Genomic DNA, 22,989 nt, shown 5'->3' on the forward strand with positions numbered 1-22,989 from the left:
TATTTTTCATTTATTTATAATATCCTGTTGAGATTTATCTGTTACAAATATACTAACAAATCGAAAATAAATATGCTGAAAACGTAATTTTTATATCAGTTATTATTATATATGAAGGGTTAAAGTGGATTTAAAATTCAAAACAAATATATTATTCAATGTTGATAATTATAGTAGATAGCCGTGACAGAGATGATGACCTCTTATAAATCTTTCGAAACTTCTTATAAGTCTTATAATGAAAACATGTTCGAATGTTTTACAAACTGGCCAATTGATATTTTTTAAAAATAATTACTTCATTATATAATCCAACATTACGCAATTTACTTATTATTTTCTGTTATTAATTTATTGTGCATTTTTATGCATACACAAACACATAGAGACTTTAGTAAAAATTAAATCCTAAATCTGATTTATTACATCTTAAATTGATTTACCGAGCAACACAATGGACTTTGTCCGGTTTCTTTGATACGGTTTATTCAGTGTGAAACGGTTACCCTTCATGTCTTTAACTTTCTTTTATATAGATTGCTCACCGACATTTTCTCACGAGAGAGGGGACATTAGGTTAAATACTTTCTATTGCTTAATGACATGGGACATTAATACGAAATTCTTCTATTTCAATGACTTTTTCCACAAGATCTACCCACATCTAAAAGTTTTATTTAGAGAAAATAGAATAAGGAGGAAATCAAAGAGTGGAATATGTGATTATTTCCCCATATCAATCTTTGAAGAACATTAAAAAAATAGAAAGAGAGAGAGAGAGAAAGCAATAAATTGCATTCCAAATATTTTCCTCAGAAAATATTACATATTTTATTAATAAAATAAAAAATGTGTAAAAGTAATAGCGCACACACACAATAATTACATAAAAAATATTATATAATAATAACTATTTTATTTAAAGATGTTCTTTCTGTTACTTAATGTACTTCCAAGTTACATTACGTAAGTAAGGATCTGTGAAATAAATATTATAAAATATATATTATATAATACATATTAAAATATAAAAATATAATATATATTATGAAATACAATAAGAAATTTGGGGAAAAATGAAATGATGATAGCTGCCTCCGAAGAGTCAATTTCCCAATTTATCGTAGTAATAGTCGCGGACCTTGTACGGGGGCACGACTATTTGCTTTCCGCAGGCGGCGGCGAAATTAGTGGCTCGAGGTAACCAGGACGACGGCGTCTCGAAAACAGGCGGCGTAACGTTTTACGAATGCTATTTTTAGCATAACTCGAGTTCCCTTCTCTAGTCGTGCCGCCACCGTCTCTCTCTCTCTCTCTTTAATCGGGAGGCTCGACCGTCGGCTGCGCCAACCGCGACGTGCCGCGCCTTCTTTGCGGCCAATGCGAGAGGATCTCGTGACTTACGCGCACTCACGCATAGGTATACGTGCACATAAATGCATAACGTATGCACGCACACACGTGCGCGCGGATGGCTCGTTCCCGCGACACGGATACGTCATGGCGGTCTGGAATTTTGCAACAAAAATGTCCCTTTATATATATCGCCGTGTGCGAGCGTATAGTCACGTGCGTGTGCATTAGTGTGCGTGCTGCACACATTTAAGCGGCGCTTTTACGCCGCGCGGACGTCACGCCGTCAGACGTTCAAACGACTTCGAGGGTCATAGGCGTCGCCTTCAAGCAGACGGTCACGGGTTATCGCCTAAACGTGTTCGATGAACGGCGGGAAGACTCTGCGAATTTATTTTTATAGTCTTATTGTGAAAAATTGACGAGACATAACACAGCGAATATTCATTAATAACTCGGATTGTGCAACGATCGCACGCAAGGCGGATGCTGGCCCAATTTTGACTTTAGCAAATTTTCTATCGCAGAATAAAATTTTGTGATGGATTTTTTTATTACATATATATTTTTTTATTTTATTAATTTTTTTGTAGATTTTTTTTATATTTTGCTCTTTTAAAGAAATATTAATTGTACATTGTAGTATGAAATAATTGAAGGAAAAAGAGAAATAATTTTATGAAATTTATCGCATAAGTTAGAAAATATTCTTAAGATATGGATTGGATCCGTAGGGGATTTATAATCTCGAAGAATCTTGGAGAAATTGCGCCTTTTTTATGAAACTTCTTTTTCAAAATTCTTACTTCATCGCGAGAAGATCCAAGACTTTGAAAGCAATTTTTCTAGACCCGATTAAAATTTCAATTTCGCAAAATAGATTCCTGTCAATCTATTTTAATTCGCTTATTTTCTTGCGAGGACGTCATTCAATCGTATTAGAACGGAAAATTCTCATGAAATTTTACAGTAAAAGAGAGAGAATTGAGATTCGCGTATACAACACTCTATAAATAAGGACAATTTAATTGACGGGACTTTCTTCGCATAGATAAAATGTACTAATTTCATAAGATAAATCTCGAATGCAGAAGACGTCTGAGATAAGCAAAAGACAGCGGAAGATAAGGTGAATTTGTGTCGTTTTCAAGGATTCTGCATTCGTCGACCGTGAGCTAAATCACTTTATCCGTGCCTTGCGTGCGATCAATATCGCTCAATTTTCCAGTAATACAAGAAGGCTTCGCCCAATTGCCTCTGGGAATTGTACCTTGATTGAAACCCAGCAATCTTAAACGAAACATATGCGGGTAGCAGTCTTTCAATTTTCAACGTTAATAACTGCAGCATTAAGATAGCATTCGGGAAACCCGTGAAAGGAAGAACAAATATTACGTCATCTATTCGGCCACCCATTTAGATCCAATTAATTAAATCGGTTTTTATTACCGTATCTCTTAAGTCCATGAGTAATCATGAACGATAAGCCTCTTCTATACTTTCTCCATATTTTTTTGCGTCATAAATATTTTTGTAATTCCCCACGAGTAAGCGCGACTTTTTCTTTTGTTCAAGTTCGTGATATAATTCGCTATAGTTAACGAATATTACTGCGGAAACATAGACAGAAACGTGACTGCTATTTATACTTTTAGCTTGCTTAACAATAATTATTAATACGAGCACCTGACCTTTACTTCGTCTTAACAAAAAATTACATGAATTAAAATCAATTGGATCGATAAGAATTTTCTTTTTTATATATCTTTCTATATACATATATTCTCTTTGCTTTACAGATTTTCTCGTCAATTGTTAAATATTTTTTTTCTTTTTTATGAATTTAAGATATAAAAAATATATCAAAATATAAAGAAATATTTAAAGAAATATATTCAACATTTTTGGTTTCTTATTTGGTCATATTTTTTTAAAATGCAGTTCGTTCTTAATTTCAGGCAAATTATATAGATATTGCAGGGGGTATTAACATAGATAAGGATTGCTATAATTTTAATTTAATTGGTCTTTTTACTATGAATGAGACTGCATTTTAACACAGCGATCTATATTTCATGCGCAATTTTGATCGAGAACGTAGAACCGCACTTTTGTCATTAATAATGGATGTCAAGCAACGCGAATTATCGAGATTCGCAATTATAAATGCCTCTTTACGTAACACTTCTTTTTTCTGTATTTCTTTTTTGCATTTTCATAAAGTCGTTTCGAATGTATTGTATTATTCCTCATTATTATTAATACTCTAAGATTCTGTCGTGTCACTCGATATAATACATCGTTTCGAATTGGTCAATGAAAGAGAGGCATGTCGTAATTTATACAGCTGATTTTGCGTAGTTCAACAACTCTTAATGGACGAATCGTTTTGCGACAAAGCGTTTTTTTTTTTTTTTTATTTGCGGAAGAAGCCCGAAATGACCGGCGGTGCATCACGAGACTCGGAGACGTTGCGCAAACTTTAGATTTCTCATTTGCACCGGCGCATAAAAAGCACGAGATAATACGTGCGAATATTACTTTTTTTTACAACGTTGCACAGAGACGTTACCTGCGTCCATCGCGAAATTCAATAATCATTACATTGCAAATGTGTAGCACGTGAGGGTGAATTAAATATTCCTCACGAACTCGTGAGAGAGCATGAGAAATCTGATGTTGCGCTTATGCAAAATTTTGCAAGAATCAAATTATGTTACGCAAAGACGAGGGTCGAAAAAGGCTAGGGAAGATAAAATTGAGAGCTATAGGTTGCGCAAATGCACTATTTACTTTATTTTACAAAATAAATTTCCTCATTTATAGCTAAACAACAACGTATTCTCGGAGATCTTTCAGGGGTAAATGAGGGGAAGGAGAGGAATAAAGGCGACTTAAAGAGCGAATACAGAGATAGAGAGAGATTGTCAATAATGATATATTTATATATTTCTTTATTTTTTTCTTTAATCTTTTGAAGAACAGTCTAAAGTTCGCGAGATGACCGATCGACCAACGAGTACAACTTCTCGCGAATTATTATTATACAGGGTGTTTCTAAAACTTCGTTAGAGACTTTAAGAGCGTATTCTACAGGTCAAAATAAGAAAAAATGTTCCTCTAAACATGGATCCAAAAATGCTTTTTCTCCGAGTTATAACCCGCTAAAGTTGGGAAAAAAAGTCGAAAAAATGTATTATAATTCTCGAAGATTTTTACAGAAATTTTGCACAGCGTAGTAATTAATAATGAACTTCATTTTTATGTGGTTTTGACATGCAATTTTATCCGATTTTGAGAAGGAGATATGAAGGGGTACATTATTTATGAAAAAACGTTATCCTATATATGTGATACATTTTTACATTTTATATATATTATATTTTTGTATATATTATTAATATACATATATATCATATTTTATAGGAACTTTTTCCGATTTCGAGCCCTAGAATACCCTTAAAATCTCTGGCATAATTTTAGAAACACCTTGTATATCGCAGCAGTGCATAGTACAAGTGGATAATAAACTTTAACGTTAAGAACGGATACGTCGATGGATTATTGCGATATTATATCCGGGTGTACGAAGTGCACTCGGCTATCGGGCCTCTGCCGACGTCAAAGGAGAGATATTGTCGAAAAATGCACCGATAAATATTTATGCGAGCAATCCTATGTGTATGTAAACACACGCTTCGCGAGCATTATGATGATGATGCGCTTCATTTGCTATTCCCGCCGATTCCATTGTGACCCTGCAAAATTTCTACGTTTATCGGCATGACATTTCCTTCTTTTTTTCTTTTTGCATAAGAATGGATCTACTTGTTAATTCCAGACACAAATTGGCGAGATAAGCGCGCCTTTCCTCGACGTCAATAATCAATGACATAAAACAGCTGATCGCTACGCGCACTTCGAAGATTGATTCAGATTAATAACGTGATGAATAATTCGAGAATTATTACAGACCGATCCCTCTTCTCTCGACGAAACTTCTAGTATCACCTGACGGTTGAATGTCACAAGTGGATTTGCATAAGCAAAATCCTTCTATCGGCTACTTACGCCATTGCTTGCTCGGCACACAAAGTCCCCGCGCGTAACTTGAACGAAGTATCAGTTCTCCATGGAAGTGGCACATGTGTGTGCGTGTGTACGTGTCGCGTTATGTATACATACGTACATCCAGCAGAAAAAAAGAAAAAAAATTGCAGCCTCTCTGTAGCGCCGTATTAAATACATATACGCACACATACGCGCATTTACATTTACGTGCATCTTCCGGGTATGTGTGCACACGTGCTCGCGGGCGCGTGTGTGCGTCGGAGGTCTCCTAGTATAAGAGCGTACAACGGGGGTACCGACCCAGCAGTCTTTGGCACGTGTTCCGAGGCACTGGAGAACGACACCCGAAGTCGTCGTCGGGGACAAACGATTTTTCTCGCGATTTTTTTCCTCGAACCGTGAAAGTGAAGTGTGTTCGCACGTCGCGGGAGAAGGCTTATTTTGCAGAAAAATGACAGTAAAATCGACCGATTTCGAAGTGCCATACTTTAGGAGAGCGGTATGCATCCTTTACATGTTTCTTGTAAATTCTATTTCGAAGGAAGAAGAAAAAAAATTCGATTTTCGGATACCTCAGAAAAAAATGATATATTACTTTAAAAGGCGATCAAGAAATACAGGATAATTGTACGGAACGATTGTGATAGAATTTCCGGAACGAAATCTCTTTCAGGGTTCGACAGATGCTAATTTCTTCCAATTCGTGACTCTCGATGTCGAGCAAAATGTATCCTATTACATTTGCGCGTTGCATATTCATCACTTCATTAAGATCTTGCACGTTTCATCGGCGCATTATCGACATTTGCATTTCAAGAAAGATGCAACAATGTCATACATAATTGGAATAATTATTCACAGGATCGCTATCAATAGGGCATTTTTCACACTTGAAATATCGGGGAAAAGGACTTGTTAAAACGATAATCATGCTCAAATGTCGCATAACTTGGCATCTCAGACCAATCGCCTTGCATATCTATTGGTCAACAGCGAAGAATCGTTTCAATTTTATATTTTAATATTTAACTAACTTTGTATTTTTAACATTTAACTTTGTATTTTAATATTTAACTTTTATGTATTGATAAAGACTGTAGTGCAGTCGAAACGTTTACAATTTATATCGATTCTGTAACGGACTGTTAATTTAATTATTTAACTATTAATAAAAATTTTTACACCTTATTTATTTGCTCGTTCAGTTGGCCTACTATATATGATTTGTTTAATTAACGTTATTTTATGTTATATATATATATATATATATATATATATATATATATATATATATATATGTATCTTACATCATATATTTATATATATATTATATAAAATGTATATTTTGTATATATTATATTATATACTTTATATATATATATATTAAATATATAATATAAATAATAAATATATAATTATAAAATATATAAATATAAATAAATAAAATATTATATGTCTATATAGGTTCTTTTTTATATTTAAATGTGCGTATAAATAAATGTTTGCGCATTTCTGAAATATCAAAGTGCCTTTTTCGATACTCTTTTGTATTCGATAAATCCTCGTATCACAATTTTAAAGCAGCGATATCGTTTTTTGTCGCAGGGTCTCAACGGACGATTAGCGTTCGCTATCGCTGCAGCCGCTCTCGGCTCATCGTTCCAACATGGGTACAACACCGGTGTGGTTAACGCGCCTCAACAGGTATGACAAATGAATTTTCGCATCGACTTAATTATGCGTAAGACAACCTTCTGCGATCTCTGGCTTCACGTCGATTTTATTTGCAACATATATTAAAGAGTCATCCGACACTCTCCGTTACACTTGCTTATTTCCTAATACAGCGACAGGATTACGATATATTGATTATTATTATTATGTCAAAGTCACGTCGTAAAGTAATATAACAATAAAATATTTATGAACCTGTGTACGCAGAAGGTAAACGAAATATAGCGGGAATAAGGAATGAAATGATGACGCGCGCAAAATTTAATATACTGCCGTGTTCTTATATCCAGCTCATCGAGGACTGGATCAGCCAGCTGAAGATGAACCGCACGGGCGTGCCTACGAGCCAGTCGGAAGTGACGATGATCTGGTCGGTGGCGGTATCGATCTTCTGCGTCGGCGGGATGATCGGGGGTTCCCTGGTAGGCTGGGTGGCGGATCGCTTCGGCAGGAAGGGCGGTTTGCTCCTGAACAACATCCTGGTAGTGCTCACCGTCATCTTCGAGGGATTCGCCAAGACGGCGAGGAGCTACGAGATGATCATCGTCGGCAGATTCCTCATCGGTATCAACTCCGGCCTGAACGCGGGTCTGGCGCCGATGTATCTGGCCGAGATCTCACCCGTTCATCTTCGCGGAGCCGTGGGAACGGTCTACCAGCTGGTCATCACCATCTCGATCCTAGTGTCGCAGATACTGGGCCTGGAACAGGTCCTCGGTACCAACGATCAGTGGCCGTTGCTGCTGTGTCTGACAATCGTGCCGGCATTCTTCCAGATTTGCACCCTACCGCTTTGTCCCGAAAGCCCCAAGTATTTGTTACTCACCCGCGGCAAGGACACGGACGCGCAAAGAGGTAAATGATCATGAATAAAAGATTGCGAATAGTATATAAGAACGTAGAGGATCTAGACGAATAAGACAGACAGCTTTGTTCTTGCTCTTCCTTATAAAGATTTTTTCTTTCCCCAGCACTGGCCTGGCTACGTGGCACGCTCGAGGTTCACGAAGAGATGGACGAAATGCGTACAGAGTACGAGTCCGTGAAGCTGATACCGAAGGTCACCGTGCGCGAGCTGTTCGTCAATCCGGCGCTCCGCATTCCGCTCTTCATTTCCGTTATGATTATGTTTGCTCAACAGTTATCCGGCATCAATGCCGTCATGTTCTTTTCGACGAAAATTTTCACGATGGCACAGCTGGATAAGACTGCCGCGCAGAACGCGACCATGGGAGTCGGCGCGATGAATGTCTTGATGACCATCATCTCTTTAGTGTTGGTAGAGAAGGCAGGCAGGAAAACACTGCTCCTGGTTGGATTCGGCGGCATGTTCCTGGACACTGCTCTGCTTGCCATTTGTCTCGTATTCGCTGTAAGTATCTTTAAATTTGATTTTTTCAGCTGAACTGCACCAGTTCAGAATTTATCTTTTTTATTCCTTTACATTGGAAGGAAAGAGATAAACTCGAACTAATACAGTCATTTCAGCTGAAAAGAACAGACTCTTTGTATTCTCTGATTGAAATCACGGAAAATAGATGATATGTGTGTGAAAGAGAAAATTAAAATTGCAATCAAATTTATTTTCGCGCCTCCGTTTTTTAGGATACGTCGCGAGCGGCAGCATACTTCTCAATCGTGCTCGTCATCATGTTCGTCGTCTTGTTTGCAACTGGACCAGGAAGCATCCCGTGGTTCTTGGTGTCCGAGTTGTTCAGTCAATCCGCTCGTCCACCAGCCACCTCCATTGCCATCGCCGTAAACTGGACCGCAAACTTCATCGTCAGTATCGGCTTCCTGCCGCTGCAAGAAGCGTTAGGCGCTTACGTGTTTATCATCTTTGCTATACTGCAATTGTTCTTCACACTCTTCATATACAAGAAGGTGCCGGAGACGAAGAATAAGACCATGGAGGAGATTAGCAGCATGTTTAGGCAAATATCGTATCAATGAAGGAAATGAAGTAAAAAAAAAGATGGTTTCTGACAGAAATCTGTATCGACACGAAATCTGAACAGCGAGTGCGTTCTCTTTCTCTATCTCTATCGAGGAACTCAGCGACTCGGCGAAAGTGGCACACAGTTTACTCTACTTACGGTCTATCAAAAGCGCTTCCAACACTCTGTCCAACGCGCTATATAAAAGTTCTGTACTGGATTCATATTCGACGTTGAACATTTATCGTACGCAGAATTTGAATGCTTGTTACGATGTATCTGACGTAACATTATCCGTGTAATAGTGCCAATTATTGAGAGAAATCCGAAAATTTTAACTTTTTTTTACTATTTAATTATTTATCTCCTTTTATTCTTAGTTGTTTGATTCGGGAACTATATTGTACAAGAGCTTGGACTGAAAATATCTCAAGGGCAACGACGGGTCGTCGCGAGTCCTTTTATAAGCGCGCCTGGTTTATAAGTTCATAATCTTAGTTCCTATATACGTGTATATATATATATATATATATATGTTGCATCCATACAGCGAGAAAAAGTTGTCGCAAAAATAGCAAATAATCGAAATGGCACAGTATAAAGAACACGATTCTTTCATCAAGTCTTTTCGACCATCGATTTGTTTCTCACATCAGAAACAACGATATAACATACAAAGTCACGACACAACTCTAGTCATGAAAAGACCTCTAGATCAAGTGTAACGTTGGAAGAATCTTTTGTGCTGACTTTTACTTTTATTTTTGAAAACGTCCGATTCATTTTACATCGACAGATTTGTATCGCTTTGCTAGACGATTTTTTTATACAGGAAATAGCACGAGGTAGTATATCATGTTTCAAAAATATCACAATAACGAGTACAATTGGAATATTTTTATGAAATAACGGTTTTATAATAGCGCGTGAAAAAAAAAGCTTGTGTTCCTATTATCGATATAATTGCATCGTGTTACTATAGAAGAAATTTAAATAATCATTGAAAAAAAGGAATTATATAACGTCGATATACATTATGCAACAATGGAACGATATGACAAAATATAATTTCATAAATATAAATGCATTTGTGTTTTTGCATCCTTGCAGATGTAACGCGAATAAATAAATTTATATTATACAAGAAAGTTTTGTCGCGTGTTTCATCGTACAATGTGATTAGATTTTATTCGTAAGCAAAGTGTGTATATTAACTGCTTTTTTTAGAAAATCATTTACAACATAAATTTGGAAAATATTTTACTACGTGAACCCGAAGCGCAAGTTTTATTCAAATGAGAACGAGAAGAATGTGTTAAGATACAATTGTAAATACAGGAATATAAAGACTAGTATTGTATAGCATAGGGAAAATAATGTTATATTTATGTATATGCACGTAGTGTTGATTAACGTTTAAGAAGGATATATCAATGTTATCATATAAATATATATATTTTTAAAATATTTAGATTAATTTTAATGGTACATATATATATATATATATATATATAAAGAAAAAAAAAAATATATATATATATATATATATATATATATATAAAAAGGAAAAAATGCGATACGATACATATACTAAACACAACTCAGGAACTGATCGTTATCTCATAAATTGCAGATGGATATAGTGTATTAAATGTGTTTTATACTTTTACGCTATGTCCAACATCTCAAAAGAATACTCATTTATATAATAACTGATTTAGTTTTAACATAATGTCGGATTTTTTGTAAAACGAAAAAAGAAGCTAAGTTTACCTATAATAATGCGTTCCAAAAAAAATCAATCTTTTATTCGCCTTATTTGGGATATATTTTATGTTAAAGAAGTAAAATTTCTAAATCTGATGTTTATTATATGTACGTTATCTAGCAGTCTTTTTAGAGACGAATACTGTGTATTTGAAGTGTATTAATCGAACGATTTGCTTGTCGCAAAACTGTAAATAATACAAACTTCTCGTTTATCTTTAGTTAGTTGATTAGTTAATTGATTGCTAATTATCATATAAGTTTTTGCAATGCAGTTATTAGTATTTAGTTTTAGACGATTCTTTTATAAATAAATCTATCAATTCTTATAGAAAGAGAGAGTGTTTCCGGTATCTGTATCAAAAAAAAGTAATGCTGTACTCTGTAATCTATTATTTGTACGTGAAAAGATATTCACGCTATGTAATTAATCAAAATTAAGAGAGTATCTTTATTAATCTATTTGCGTATGTATCACTAAGTGTTACAAAAATGTTTACAATGCGTTACAGTTTATATGATGCCGATAATATCGTCTAAATAAAAAGATTGGAATATCAAGAACAAAACGATATAATTCTGCATACTCGATACTAGCTAGGCATATCTAAAAATACTAAATATTTAATTTTATAAAATATGAGATATATTTCTTATCTAGTTTTTTAACAATCTCCATTTATTATTAACTTAACTTGCAAATGCATTAATGCTGATGAATAGCTTAGAAGATAGAAATCGAATAGAATTGGATAAAAATTTCATTTATTTTTTTGGTAGATTAATTTCCACACATTTCTCAGCGTAAAGAAAACTAATGATAGAGCGATTGACAAACTGACAGTAGAAAAAGTTCTCTCTCTTTCTCTCTTGCACATTTATTATATTTATAAAATGTTTATATTTTATTATCTATTATTTTAATTCAAATTACATACCAATAAATGGAAAAGAGTTCTCTTTCTCTCTTTTATACACATATTTATTTTATATAAAGTATGTATTTTATTAAATTAAACATTAATTTTAATCCAAATTTTACATATATAAATGAAAAAGAGTTCTCTTTCTCTCTCTTTTGTACATTATTAATTATTTTACATAAAGTGTCTACATATTTAATTATTTAAATTTTTTAATACAAATAATCCAAACTACATATATAAATAATTGGAAAAGAATTTGATCTCTCACACACATTTATTTTCTAAAAAGAGATTACAAGTAGAGCAAATTTATTATCTCAATATTTGTGATAAATGTTATATAAATATATCTTTTATTTCATAATAAAAATATATACACGTTTTCCTATATAAAATCCAAATCGAAACGATATGTCAAGTAGATGGCGGCCTCTGGCGGGAAAGTCGGAAGCGCGCGGCGCGTCGCTTATTGGAGTAAACACGAAGCGGAGGCGCCGCGCTCGCACACCTCGTGCGTGCTCGCGCTGGCACTCTCGCGCTCGGTCCCGCGATCCGTAAAGAACGTCGCGAACAACATTTTTCGTGGCACGCGCGAAGAAAGGAAAGAGGTGAGAAATCCGCGCGTCGGACGGTGACGGGAAGGAATATTCGCGCCGCTCGAGGAAGGTGATCGACGACGACGGCGGGGTCCGCGCTCGTAGCATCGCACCGTACGCGGGGACGATTAATGTGCGCGGGGCGGGCGCGCGGTATCCTCGTGGCGGTCGCAAATGGTAGCCGCCGCGGCGACGGCGACGTCATCGCCGCGTCCGCGGCAGGAAGATGTCAAACGTCAGCTCGCCGTCATCGGAGCGACTCGTGAACGGTGAGAAGAAGAGCGTCGACGCTGCCGCCGCCGTCGCCGTCACCGGCGCTGTCAGCGGCGGCAGGGGTGGTGGAGGTGGAGGAAGGGGGAGGCTCGGCTGCGAGGAGAACCGCGTGGGCGACGCCGCTGGTGGAAGCGCGCCGCTCCTCGCTTCATCCAGGAGTCGCGGCGGTAGCGCTGGCGTTGCTAACGAGGCCGCCAGACCTGGTGGTGGCGGAGTCGTCGCGACCGCTGTTATCGACGGCGCGACGCCAGCGAATTCCAGTCGCGGGGCGATCGCAGGATCGCGTACTCTCGACGCCGTTTACCGTTGCTACACCTACGTCGTCGCCGACGCTTCCTTGTCCACCGGTGATGACGTCGTCGTCGCCGAGACGACGAACCGCGTGGGATTCGCGTTGAACAGTAGTGCCGAGACGACGACGACGACGCCGTCGTCGTTGTTTCACGCCGGTAGCACCGACGCTCGAGTCAGTGTCAGCAACAACAGCGCCACAAACACCGTCGTTATTGTTGACGCCGACGACGTCGACGACGAAGACGACGAGGACAACATGGTCGCGGCGATGAACGAGCACCTGTCCAGCGCGACGACGACGACGACGTCGTCGTCCTCCTCGGCGTCGTCGGCTATGAACACCCTCGCCAGCGGCAACAACAACAACAACAACCATCCCTCGACGATGACGATGAGCAACGTTGTCGGCAACAACGGCCGCGTCGTCCAGGAGTTCCACCAGGAGGTGGACAGCGACGTGGACGTCAAACCCGTCATAAACAGCGGCAGCGCCGCGGCCGCCGCCGCCGGCATCCTCAGCTTCCCCTGCGACTTCGATCACATGTACGCCAGCATGACAGACGGCGGAGCACCGGCCGCGGCAGCCGCCCTCGGCGTCAGTCCTCTCCGCGGCAACGAGCCTCGTCAGAACGACCTCACCGAGGTCAAGCACCTGAAGGAGCTGCTCCTTCTGCACCTGGACCTCATCCAGCAGCAGTCCGAGCAGATCGTCACCAAGGACAAGCTCCTCGCCGCGCTGCGCCAGGAAAACGAGACGGTATACATAGCACGTGACGAGGATGTTTTTCATTTTTTTTTTTTTTTTTTTTTTTTTTTTAGTGCGTTGTGTGTTGCTTCCCGCCTTTTTTCCTTCTCGAGAGAGAGAGAGAGAGATGCGTGAAAAGATAGTGAATATTAATTTTTCATCGCGAGGAATGGCTTGAAAAAGTGACACTTTGTATTATAGGCGTAGGTGTGTTTTCATTCGATTTTCTTTTTTTTTTTTTTTTTTGCTGCATTATTTTCGGTCACATGGCATCTGTGATGACGTTTGATGGTAGAGAAGATGTTCGAAGCTGTGATATGTTTATATCTGTAGAGAATGAAACTGTAATTACGTCAATTTCTTTAAACTTGTCTCTTGATAATGTTCTCGCTTGTTATCGTAATTTGCAAAATTGACAGGTAGCGTGGATGCTCAATTACTAAGTGCGAAAAAAATCCCGTGCGATTGTCGCTTTAATCAAAGTTACTGTAATGCAGTGAATGGCAGTGTGCGATTTTTTTTCAATTTTAAAACCCGATCCTCCAATCCCATTCGTTGTCCGATTTTCATCGTGGTAATGTGCACTTTAAAGGGACCTTAAACACGCAAGAGGTTGAATTAAGACTTGCTCCAGTTTGGAAAATTCTTTTCTTCGTCCGCATCATTTTATTTCGCGCCAATTTTAATTTATAAAAATCAAATTAATATATTTTCTATTATATATATATATATTTATATTTATATTTTACTTTATATATAGAGATTATATTATATATATTTGCATATATATTATAATAAAAATGTCTCGAGGCATAAATAGATAGACGATTAAATTCTCAATTATGCGAGAAATTCCAGGAATGTTGACAATCTTTTTAAAGTGCACATCACACGCTCGTGTCACTCGATCCCAAGCTAAAATACCGTCGAAGGTCCGCACTTTCTCGGAGACTCCAAACTCGCGCCATTCGACGCCCTCGGTCGCGATTTCGCGGGATCTCGCGGAACCAAGAGAGAGAAGGTTTGCGGGTCGAAACGTCACACGCGAGATCGAGTCTCCGTTGGCCTATTCTCGGTTCGTCTTCGCGGTCGTCGTCGTCGTCGTCGTTGCCGATATCGATCGCGTTCGGGAAGCCGCGCCGCCCTTTGACGTGAGAAAAACCGAGCCGCCCCCTCCCCCCCCTTTTTTCGCCTCCATTTTGTAAAAAAATGCCGCGCACACTTGCTCGCGAGTGTCAACCCTCCCTCTCCCGGGTCTTCCTAACCTAAACATGGGGCGCCCGCGGGGAACAGGTTGACCGTGAAGGTCAACTGCGCGGTGTCAACACGTGGTGGCGCTACTTCCGCATTTTACGGCGAAAGAGGGAGGGAGAAGGAGAGACGTTTCGTTCGCGAACAACGACGTTCCCAGTGCTCGACATGTTTGAAAATGACAGTTAGACCGGGGAGAGACACGCAATTCCGCGTCTCGCGATGATGTAGTTGACAGCGCGCGCGAACACCGAACGTGTAGATCGCTCTCCCTTCGCCGTCAACGAAACCGGGTGGGTAGGTAGGGCCTGGTGCCTCGCCGTTTCATTGATGGTGCGAATGTCGAAGCGCGGGTCCGTCGAGCTAACCTGTCCGAGCCTCGTCGCAAGGGTGAGAGAGTAAACGAGTTCGGGACGATTTTCTTCCCCAAGTTCACGCAGGGCGACTTAGACATGATTTGCGAGGAAAGGAAAATCGTGTACACACGGTACACGAGGAGTGTAAATAGCGTTTCATTAATTTGTATATATATATATGTTGTGTTATATATATATATATATATATATATATATATATGTGTGTAGTTTCAAGTGTATGATGTTACGGTTGTTTGTTGCAGTTAAAACTACGTCTGGAACGTATGGAGAGGCGGGTGAGCCTTCAGAAGCTGAGATCTGAATGCAGCGAGAATTCGACCGGTTCGGAACACTTGGGTACTTGTTCGCCTACGAGTGTCAATTCCGTAAACGTACCGTCGACGAGCGAGTTGCACAGAAACGTTCAGTGCGAGGGTGGCAATACTTTGCACGAGACCTTCAAGATACGTCTCAACACCAGCGGCGGTATCACCACTGTGAAACAGGAACCACTTGATAATCAAATTAAGGTGGAAGTGAAGCAGGAGCCTATTGAGTCTAGGTACGAGTGGGAGGAGAAGAAGAAGAGACGATCGGATCCTACCCCAGTGTCTATGGGTAGTAAGAAGAAAAGGGGCATCTCCTGCTCATCGATTGTTAGTACCGAAAGTGTACAGGACAAGGTGTTGAGTCAAACTTTACACGAGACTAGTAGGAAGAGCGATAAGAAAGCTAAATCTCTCGTGAAGAAAGAATCCTTTCTCACGACGGAAGAACATTATTATACAGCTGTAGGGGATCCCAATTATACCTTAAGTCTGAAACAGTCCAATCCGGTAGAAACAGGTAGTTCTCTCGAAGTCCCTAATTGGAGAGTGAAGGTATATACGAGTTGTTATACGATGGAGGGAACTGAGAATTTGGACGATGAGATTTTTAACAAGAGACATTTGAAATTGGAGAATGATGAGAGGAGGAGAAAGCGATGGGATGTACAGAGGATAAGGTTTGTTTTTTTTTTTTTTTTTACTCGATATATATCATCTCTATATCATAATTTGATTTACATCTAAATTTTATCACAAATATTAGGGAACAAAGGCACATAGAGAAATTAAAACAGAGACAAGAACGTCAAAATCATCAAGCTACGTGCTACAATACTAATCACACCGGTCCTTGTCCTTCGTCCATGGAGGAGGAAACTGTTACGTCCTTGTGGCCTGATGTAGAACAAATTCAAAGTCTCCAAGTGGATCTTCACTTGCCAGTAACTGCATTTGGCTCTTCTATTCCTAGTTTTACTCCAATGTGAGGAAATGAACTTTTTCAATGTACACGTATTACATTTTTATATATAATATAATTGATATAATTATCCCTTTCTTTTCAGTGAATTTTCTTTACCTTGGTCGAATACAGCACGAATAAAGTGTCGACGTCCTAAACGTTCAACAAGTAGAAGAAAATCTACAGGTAGGAGAAAAGTCTAGGGGATATAAATTTTTATAAAAATGGACAGAACTGATTTTATCTGTACCGTCGGTTTTAAACTCTTGAAAATACTATTGCTCCCTCTCACGCCATATTTGAAACGTTTCTCATTGCTAAGCAGATAATGTAGGAGCATCCTTCCCCCCTCCCTCCCAAAGATATTTTTATTGACTTTTTAAACATCTGCAATATAGTATACTTTATTTTTTCTATATTTTTGTTGATTAAGTAAATTCATTGTCAATACCACTTCTTTGATACGGCTATTCTACATTTTGTACTTGGTGTTGGTCATTTTATTTATATAACTATGAATATATGTATATCACACATGACGAAACGATGTATCAGTTTATACTGATATATCGGAAAATTTTCAACTCTGAAATAGATTTCCGTTCCATTTCAGCGAGTTGACAATATTTGCAAAATTTTTTGACAATTATATCAAACTATTTATATTAATTTTGTAATTAAGTTTTTTTGCTATTACTAATTGTAAAAATCTTAACGAAATCTCTACCATGTACACATTAATGACATACACTTTGTAAAAATATGTTGTAAGGCAATGTTACATAACGGAAGAATATAATCAGTTTTTTAATCTTGGGTAGCCTCTTTTTTTTAAGGTTGTGTGCAAATTCTGTGTATAATATCGCTTAATATGGAAAAATGTTAAATACTCAGTATGAAAAGTTAGGTATCTTTGCAAACACAGCGCAATTTTGTTAACTCTAAAACTTTATAGTACAAATATATTTATTGCACAGTGTCTCAGAAAAATATGCGCTTCCTCTCAGTGACAGATTCTCTAACATTTAAAATCTTCAGGAAAATTTGAAGGCCTAATTGTAAAAAATAACATTTAACTTTCAACATTGGACTTTTCGCTGAAGAAAAATTCATGTTGAGAAAATCTGTAACTAAAAGAAACTGGACGCCTTTTGATATAATTTATATATTGTGTATCTATTGAGTTTTAAGCTCTCTTGTTATAAGCGATTTCAGTATAGCGTATACTATTTTTGCTCCCAACACATGTTAAACGCTATATCATGATCCGAGAAGCAGGCGGGGAAAAACTTGAAATATTTGTAAACAATTGTAAAGTCATTAATACTGCGACTAATGACTGTTTTGTAGCACAATCAGTTAAACTTACTACCTTTGTGCAAATTTATTTGATAAATAAGACGTATATGTATTTCTTCAGAAAAAATCACAAATTTTCATTCATGGTACATTATCTTTGGATATTAATATTATTTTATAATTCTGTAAAAAGTATAATTTTGTAGCTCTGTCCCAATTGCTTCAATTTTCTGACAATAGCACCTTATCGAGAGACGATAGTTCGATTTGTGATAATTCCGATTTCATTTGCGTTATATAGAAAAGCTGTGGTATTACGAATATAAGGGATATCGCGATGCGCGAAATAATAAAACGAGCAGATAACAACATATTATTTTCGCATATACATATTTCCATCTGCCGTATATCACATAATTTTAAGACGTCGTTAATCCGCGTAATAATCTATCTATCTCCTGAATGAACGAAAAAAAGAAAATTGTATATATCTTCAGTGATAGCTTTTTTTACGTTCTATTTTTTAAAGGTATATATATTTTCTATAATAAATAAGTACATTTATATAATATTTATTATATATGTAAAAATATATTACATATATATATGTTACGTATATATATATATAATATATTTATAATATATATAAAAATATTATACATATGTATATATAAAATGTAAGATAGTGTATTAACCGTCCGTGAAGACTATTAGAATTTCATGAACACAAGACAGCATTGTATACTGTTGATACTACGAATGTAATTATCGGTACCTTGTAAATGACATTTTTTTTCTAGCTGTGAAATTATCACTTGAGTTCTTAGTACATATTCTATAAAAAAAAATGTGCGACAATTCTATAAGAGGATATATAAATTATTATTTTCCAATATATGTCAAGAGAGAAGAAATTTCATTGTGTCGGCAGATGAGTGTGTTAAAAGTTGTACGGAAATTTTCAAGAGGGAGAAAATAGACTTTCTCCAATGTCATCTGCCTTAAACGTCCTGCTATGTAATATCTCGAAAATATAACATTTTGAAAATAAAAAGGAAACATTGAATGAATCTTTCTATGGCTCTGTTCGATCTGTGCGCAAATTCCCGAATCCGGAGGAATGAAGAGTTGATTCTTAAAATACGTGAATGCAACGAGAATTAACAGATCGGACGTCGAATTTCATCATTGCACTTGATTTTGATACTTGAAAAATAAGAAATTATGTCTCTCGGCGAATAAAAAAATTATTTTTCAAGAAACGCGCGCGATGCTGTTTCTCGGAAAGTATGTAAAAAAGTCACTATACTCAGGAAATATAATAAATTACTACTCAAGAGATATAAAGTTGACTTTCTCTCTCTCTCTCTCTCTCTCTTTTTCTGTCAATTACCCTGCATATGGTCTACTAAGGATTAAGGGTGCGTTCCGTTATGCACTGCAAGTACTGACAGTACTACCAATAGCGTTCCGATATAGATAGCAGTGCACTGCGAAAGTACTATCATGAGTATATGACGTCATTAATTTTGACGTTATTTCCTGTTGCGATTACTGCAACCGGCGAGGTAAAGCACTCGCAGTAATCAAGATGGCTACCTCCATGTGTACGATGGAACTAACTTTTAAATTCCATATCTGAATATAATGATACAATATTTTTAACGTAATTTTTACATTTTATTCTAGGTATTTTAATTTGTCGTCTCATTTCATTTATTAATTCCATTTCCAAATCGCTTTCACTTGATGACTCACTCGAATCATATATATTCTCGATTAAATTATATGTAATTAATGCAATAATGGTATTATCCATTTCACCAATTTTTCACTCGATGATTATTAGCGAAAAAGGTTAGTTAAAAGTCTGCTGAAAGCGTACTGTAGTGCGTTCCGTTTTACTATTTTGCAGTAGCTTCAAAGTGCACAAAATTAAAAAGGAACGCTGTCAACAGTACACTTGCATGACGTCATAGTGCCAGTACTTGCAGTGCATAACGGAACGCACCCTAAGGCTCTTGGATTCTCGCCGCATATTAGATTGTGACGTCAGAGGCGAGAAAACACACGCTGAAAATTCTTAGATGTCATTTTTTAATGAAAAGTTACTTCAATGAAATGTTACTTCAAATGGTTTTAGTACACTTTTAAAATACCTCAATTAATAACAATTTTAAACTCAATTAAAAACAATTTGTTGTATAACAGTCAATTAACAACCGTAAAATGATCGTGATATCAGACTTTGTCATGCCGAATGACCACGCATGTGCATAGACTAGACGGACTGGGTGGTTTCATATTACAGTCATTTTACAGCTGTTGATTGATTATAAGAGAAAAATATAGTTTTCGAGGTATTTTTAAGAGTGTGCTAAAGTCATCTGAAGTGTTGTTTCATCGAAATATCTTTCTTTTGAAATGACATATAAGAATTTTTAGCGTGTTTTCTCGCCTCTGACATCACAATTCTAACATGATCGGTGAGGAGCCAGGAGCCTTCTCGATCGAGAAGCGTTTAAGGGTGGAGATGGCATTAAAGCGTAAAGCGTCAAGATCCCTAGAAACACTTTCTATGCACGATGAACGGTCCTAGCTCGTCGTACTCCTGCCTGGAGATCCACATCTGTTGGAACGTGCTGAGGCTGGCGAGGATCGAGCCGCCTATCCAGACCGAGTACTTCCTCTCGGGCGGCGCGATCACTTTGATCTTCATGGTGGGCGGCGCGAGCGTCGTTATCTCCTTCTGCATCCGATCGGCGATACCCGGATACATGGTGGTGCCGCCCGAGAGCACCGAATTGGCGTATAGATCCTTGCGGATGTCGACGTCGCACTTCATGATCGAGTTGTACGTCGTCTCGTGTATACCGCAGGACTCCATGCCCAGGAAGCTCGGCTGGAACATCGCTTCCGGGCAACGGAAGCGCTCGTTGCCGATCGTGATGACCTGGAATCGAACCGTTACCCGTTACACGTCTTCGTCCACTGACCGCGCCGGCCAGGCAATCCATGACGAGTTAACATTCCCTGGGCGCGAACGCGTGCGATTAATGTTAATGAGTGCGCCGCCCCATTCCATCATCAAAGCTCATTACGCTCAAACGTCATTTGCGAGGTACGCTTATCTTTAGCAAGGAGAAATGTATTTTTTTTTATTAGTTACAAAGAAATAATTTGTTTAAAGTGTTGCTAGAAAAAGATATTCCAATACAAAGTATCCCGATCTCTACGATCAAAAAGAAGCGAGACTTACCTGACCGTCCGGCAACTCGTAACTCTTTTCTAACGCGGTCGACGCGGCGGCCGTTGCCATTTCATGCTGGAAATCCAAGGCCACGTAGCACAACTTCTCCTTGATATCGCGCACAATCTCGCGCTCAGCGGTAGTCGTGAAGGTGTAGCCTCTCTCGGTCAGAATTTTCATCAAGTAATCTGTAAGGTCGCGGCCGGCTAGATCCAAACGCAGAATTGCGTGGGGTAGAGCGTATCCTGAAGAAAGAACAAAAGATTACAACATCAAGCGCTGACGTATTCTTCTTTTCAGGTCATTCGGTGATGACGAACGGAACTGAGACGACCAGAGGACAAGCGGAGGAGCATAATTGTACCTTCGTAAATCGGTACCGTGTGAGACACCCCATCGCCGCTGTCCAGGACGATGCCAGTCGTGCGTCCTGACGCGTACAGCGACAGGACAGCCTGGATGGCGACGTACATGGCCGGGGTGTTGAAGGTCTCGAACATGATCTGCGTCATTTTCTCGCGATTCGCCTTGGGATTTAAGGGCGCCTCCGTCAGCAGGACCGGATGCTCCTCCGGCGCGACTCTCAGCTCGTTGTAGAACGTGTGATGCCAGATCTTCTCCATGTCATCCCAGTTGGTGACGATCCCGTGCTCTATCGGGTACTTGACGGTGAGGACACCCCGTTTGCTCTGCGCCTCGTCGCCGACGTAACTGTCCTTTTGTCCCATGCCCACCATGATTCCCTATACAGAAACATGTCCTTTGTGATTAGAGTAGAATTAATTAAATTATAAGATATATATTATGAGATGTGCAAACTTGATTTATTGGTGTTTTTTTTTTCTTCACCTGGTATCGGGGTCTCCCAACGATGGAAGGAAACACGGCCCGAGGAGCATCGTCCCCGGCGAATCCGGCCTTGCACATCCCGGAGCCATTGTCGATCACCAGTGCGGCTACGTCGTCGTCGCACATTTTAGAATATACAAGAATGATGCAAAATTAATTTCACGATTTTCTAAATTTTTTAGCGAATTTTTTAGATAGCGATTCGCGCCTGCGACGGATAAATTGGGAGTTGAGGACTCGAAGAAGACTAGATGTTACTGCGTCCTCGCGTGACATTGGAGCATTGCGCTTCCTCGTAGAAGGAAGAGTTGCTTTATATACGAGCTCCCTTCCTCTCCCGCCACAGATCCGCGACGACGCATATCCGTGTTTTTGTACAAAGACCTCGGAAACTGTGGTGTATCTCTCCAAATCGGCTTAACACTTAACGCAGATTTCTCTCGTAATTAAACGCAAAGAGAAATACTTTCGCTTGCTGTACATATACAAGGAATATTTGCAAATTGATTTTGATCTTTTTTCGTAAAATCTGTTTATAAATTTGCGAATTACACGACGAATACATTTTAACAATGAGAATACAATGATAAATATAATAATGTATAGAGTTCAGCTTTTTACATTAAAGGTAACATGCACTTAAATTATACGTGAATAAGAATACGAGTTTAAGAGGGTGCAACCTTAGATTAAAGTATCACAATTTTTTTATATTAAAAAACATCTTTCTGAACATTTTGCATTATATGATAAAATAATTTTTTGGACATGTCTAAGTGTTTAAAGAAAATAAAAACTATCCATTCAATTGTTATAATTTTTTAATCCGTTCAGAAAGCTAAATTATATGATTGTCCAATTTAAAAAACTTGTAATTTTATCAAGTTTCATAATTTTTTAAAATCGCTAAAAAAATTGATTTTATTCGACCCATAATTAAAATTTGAAAAGAGAAAAACTATCAAATCGAAAATGTAAAAAATGAGGAAGAAAGTGAA

The 22,989-nt window shown here is 38.2% G+C and overlaps 3 protein-coding genes across 8 annotated transcripts in view; 2 read left to right on the forward strand and 1 right to left on the reverse strand.

Annotated features, from left to right (window-relative positions):
• Positions 1 to 11,500, forward strand: part of LOC114928318 (solute carrier family 2, facilitated glucose transporter member 1) — a 31,312-nt gene extending 19,812 nt beyond the window's left edge. For 5 of the 6 annotated variants that reach the window (XM_029299424.2, XM_029299423.2, XM_029299426.2 and 2 more), the window contains 4 exons: positions 7,030 to 7,128; positions 7,449 to 8,013; positions 8,130 to 8,530; positions 8,764 to 11,500. In XM_029299424.2, coding sequence (XP_029155257.1) covers positions 7,030 to 7,128; positions 7,449 to 8,013; positions 8,130 to 8,530; positions 8,764 to 9,111 — 1,413 coding nt within the window. In that variant the 3' untranslated portion in view covers positions 9,112 to 11,500. Of the gene's footprint in view, positions 1 to 5,716; positions 5,924 to 7,029; positions 7,129 to 7,448; positions 8,014 to 8,129; positions 8,531 to 8,763 lie in introns of those variants that run through there. The other variant, XM_029299427.2, reaches the window with a different exon arrangement.
• Positions 11,501 to 12,257: 757 nt separating this feature from the next.
• Positions 12,258 to 18,962, forward strand: LOC114928467 (uncharacterized). The gene is made up of 4 exons (XM_029299686.2): positions 12,258 to 13,708; positions 15,567 to 16,309; positions 16,396 to 16,614; positions 16,697 to 18,962. The coding sequence occupies exons 1-4, from the start codon at positions 12,611 to 12,613 to the stop codon at positions 16,794 to 16,796; spliced, it is 2,160 nt and encodes a 719-aa protein (XP_029155519.2). The 5' UTR covers positions 12,258 to 12,610; the 3' UTR covers positions 16,797 to 18,962.
• On the reverse strand, positions 17,790 to 22,981 carry LOC114928468 (actin 403). The gene is made up of 4 exons (XM_029299687.2): positions 21,992 to 22,981; positions 21,507 to 21,885; positions 21,152 to 21,387; positions 17,790 to 20,845 (listed from the first exon to the last, which is right to left on the reverse strand). Exons 1-4 carry the CDS (start codon positions 22,115 to 22,117, stop codon positions 20,456 to 20,458), a joined length of 1,131 nt encoding a protein of 376 aa, XP_029155520.1. The 5' UTR covers positions 22,118 to 22,981; the 3' UTR covers positions 17,790 to 20,455.
• Between the last annotated feature and the right edge of the window lie 8 nt (positions 22,982 to 22,989).

Source organism: Nylanderia fulva, unplaced genomic scaffold, assembly GCF_048542155.1.
Source record: "Nylanderia fulva isolate GAGA-0341 unplaced genomic scaffold, ASM4854215v1 Scaffold1, whole genome shotgun sequence".
In the NCBI taxonomy this organism is placed as follows: Eukaryota; Metazoa; Arthropoda; class Insecta; order Hymenoptera; family Formicidae; genus Nylanderia; species Nylanderia fulva.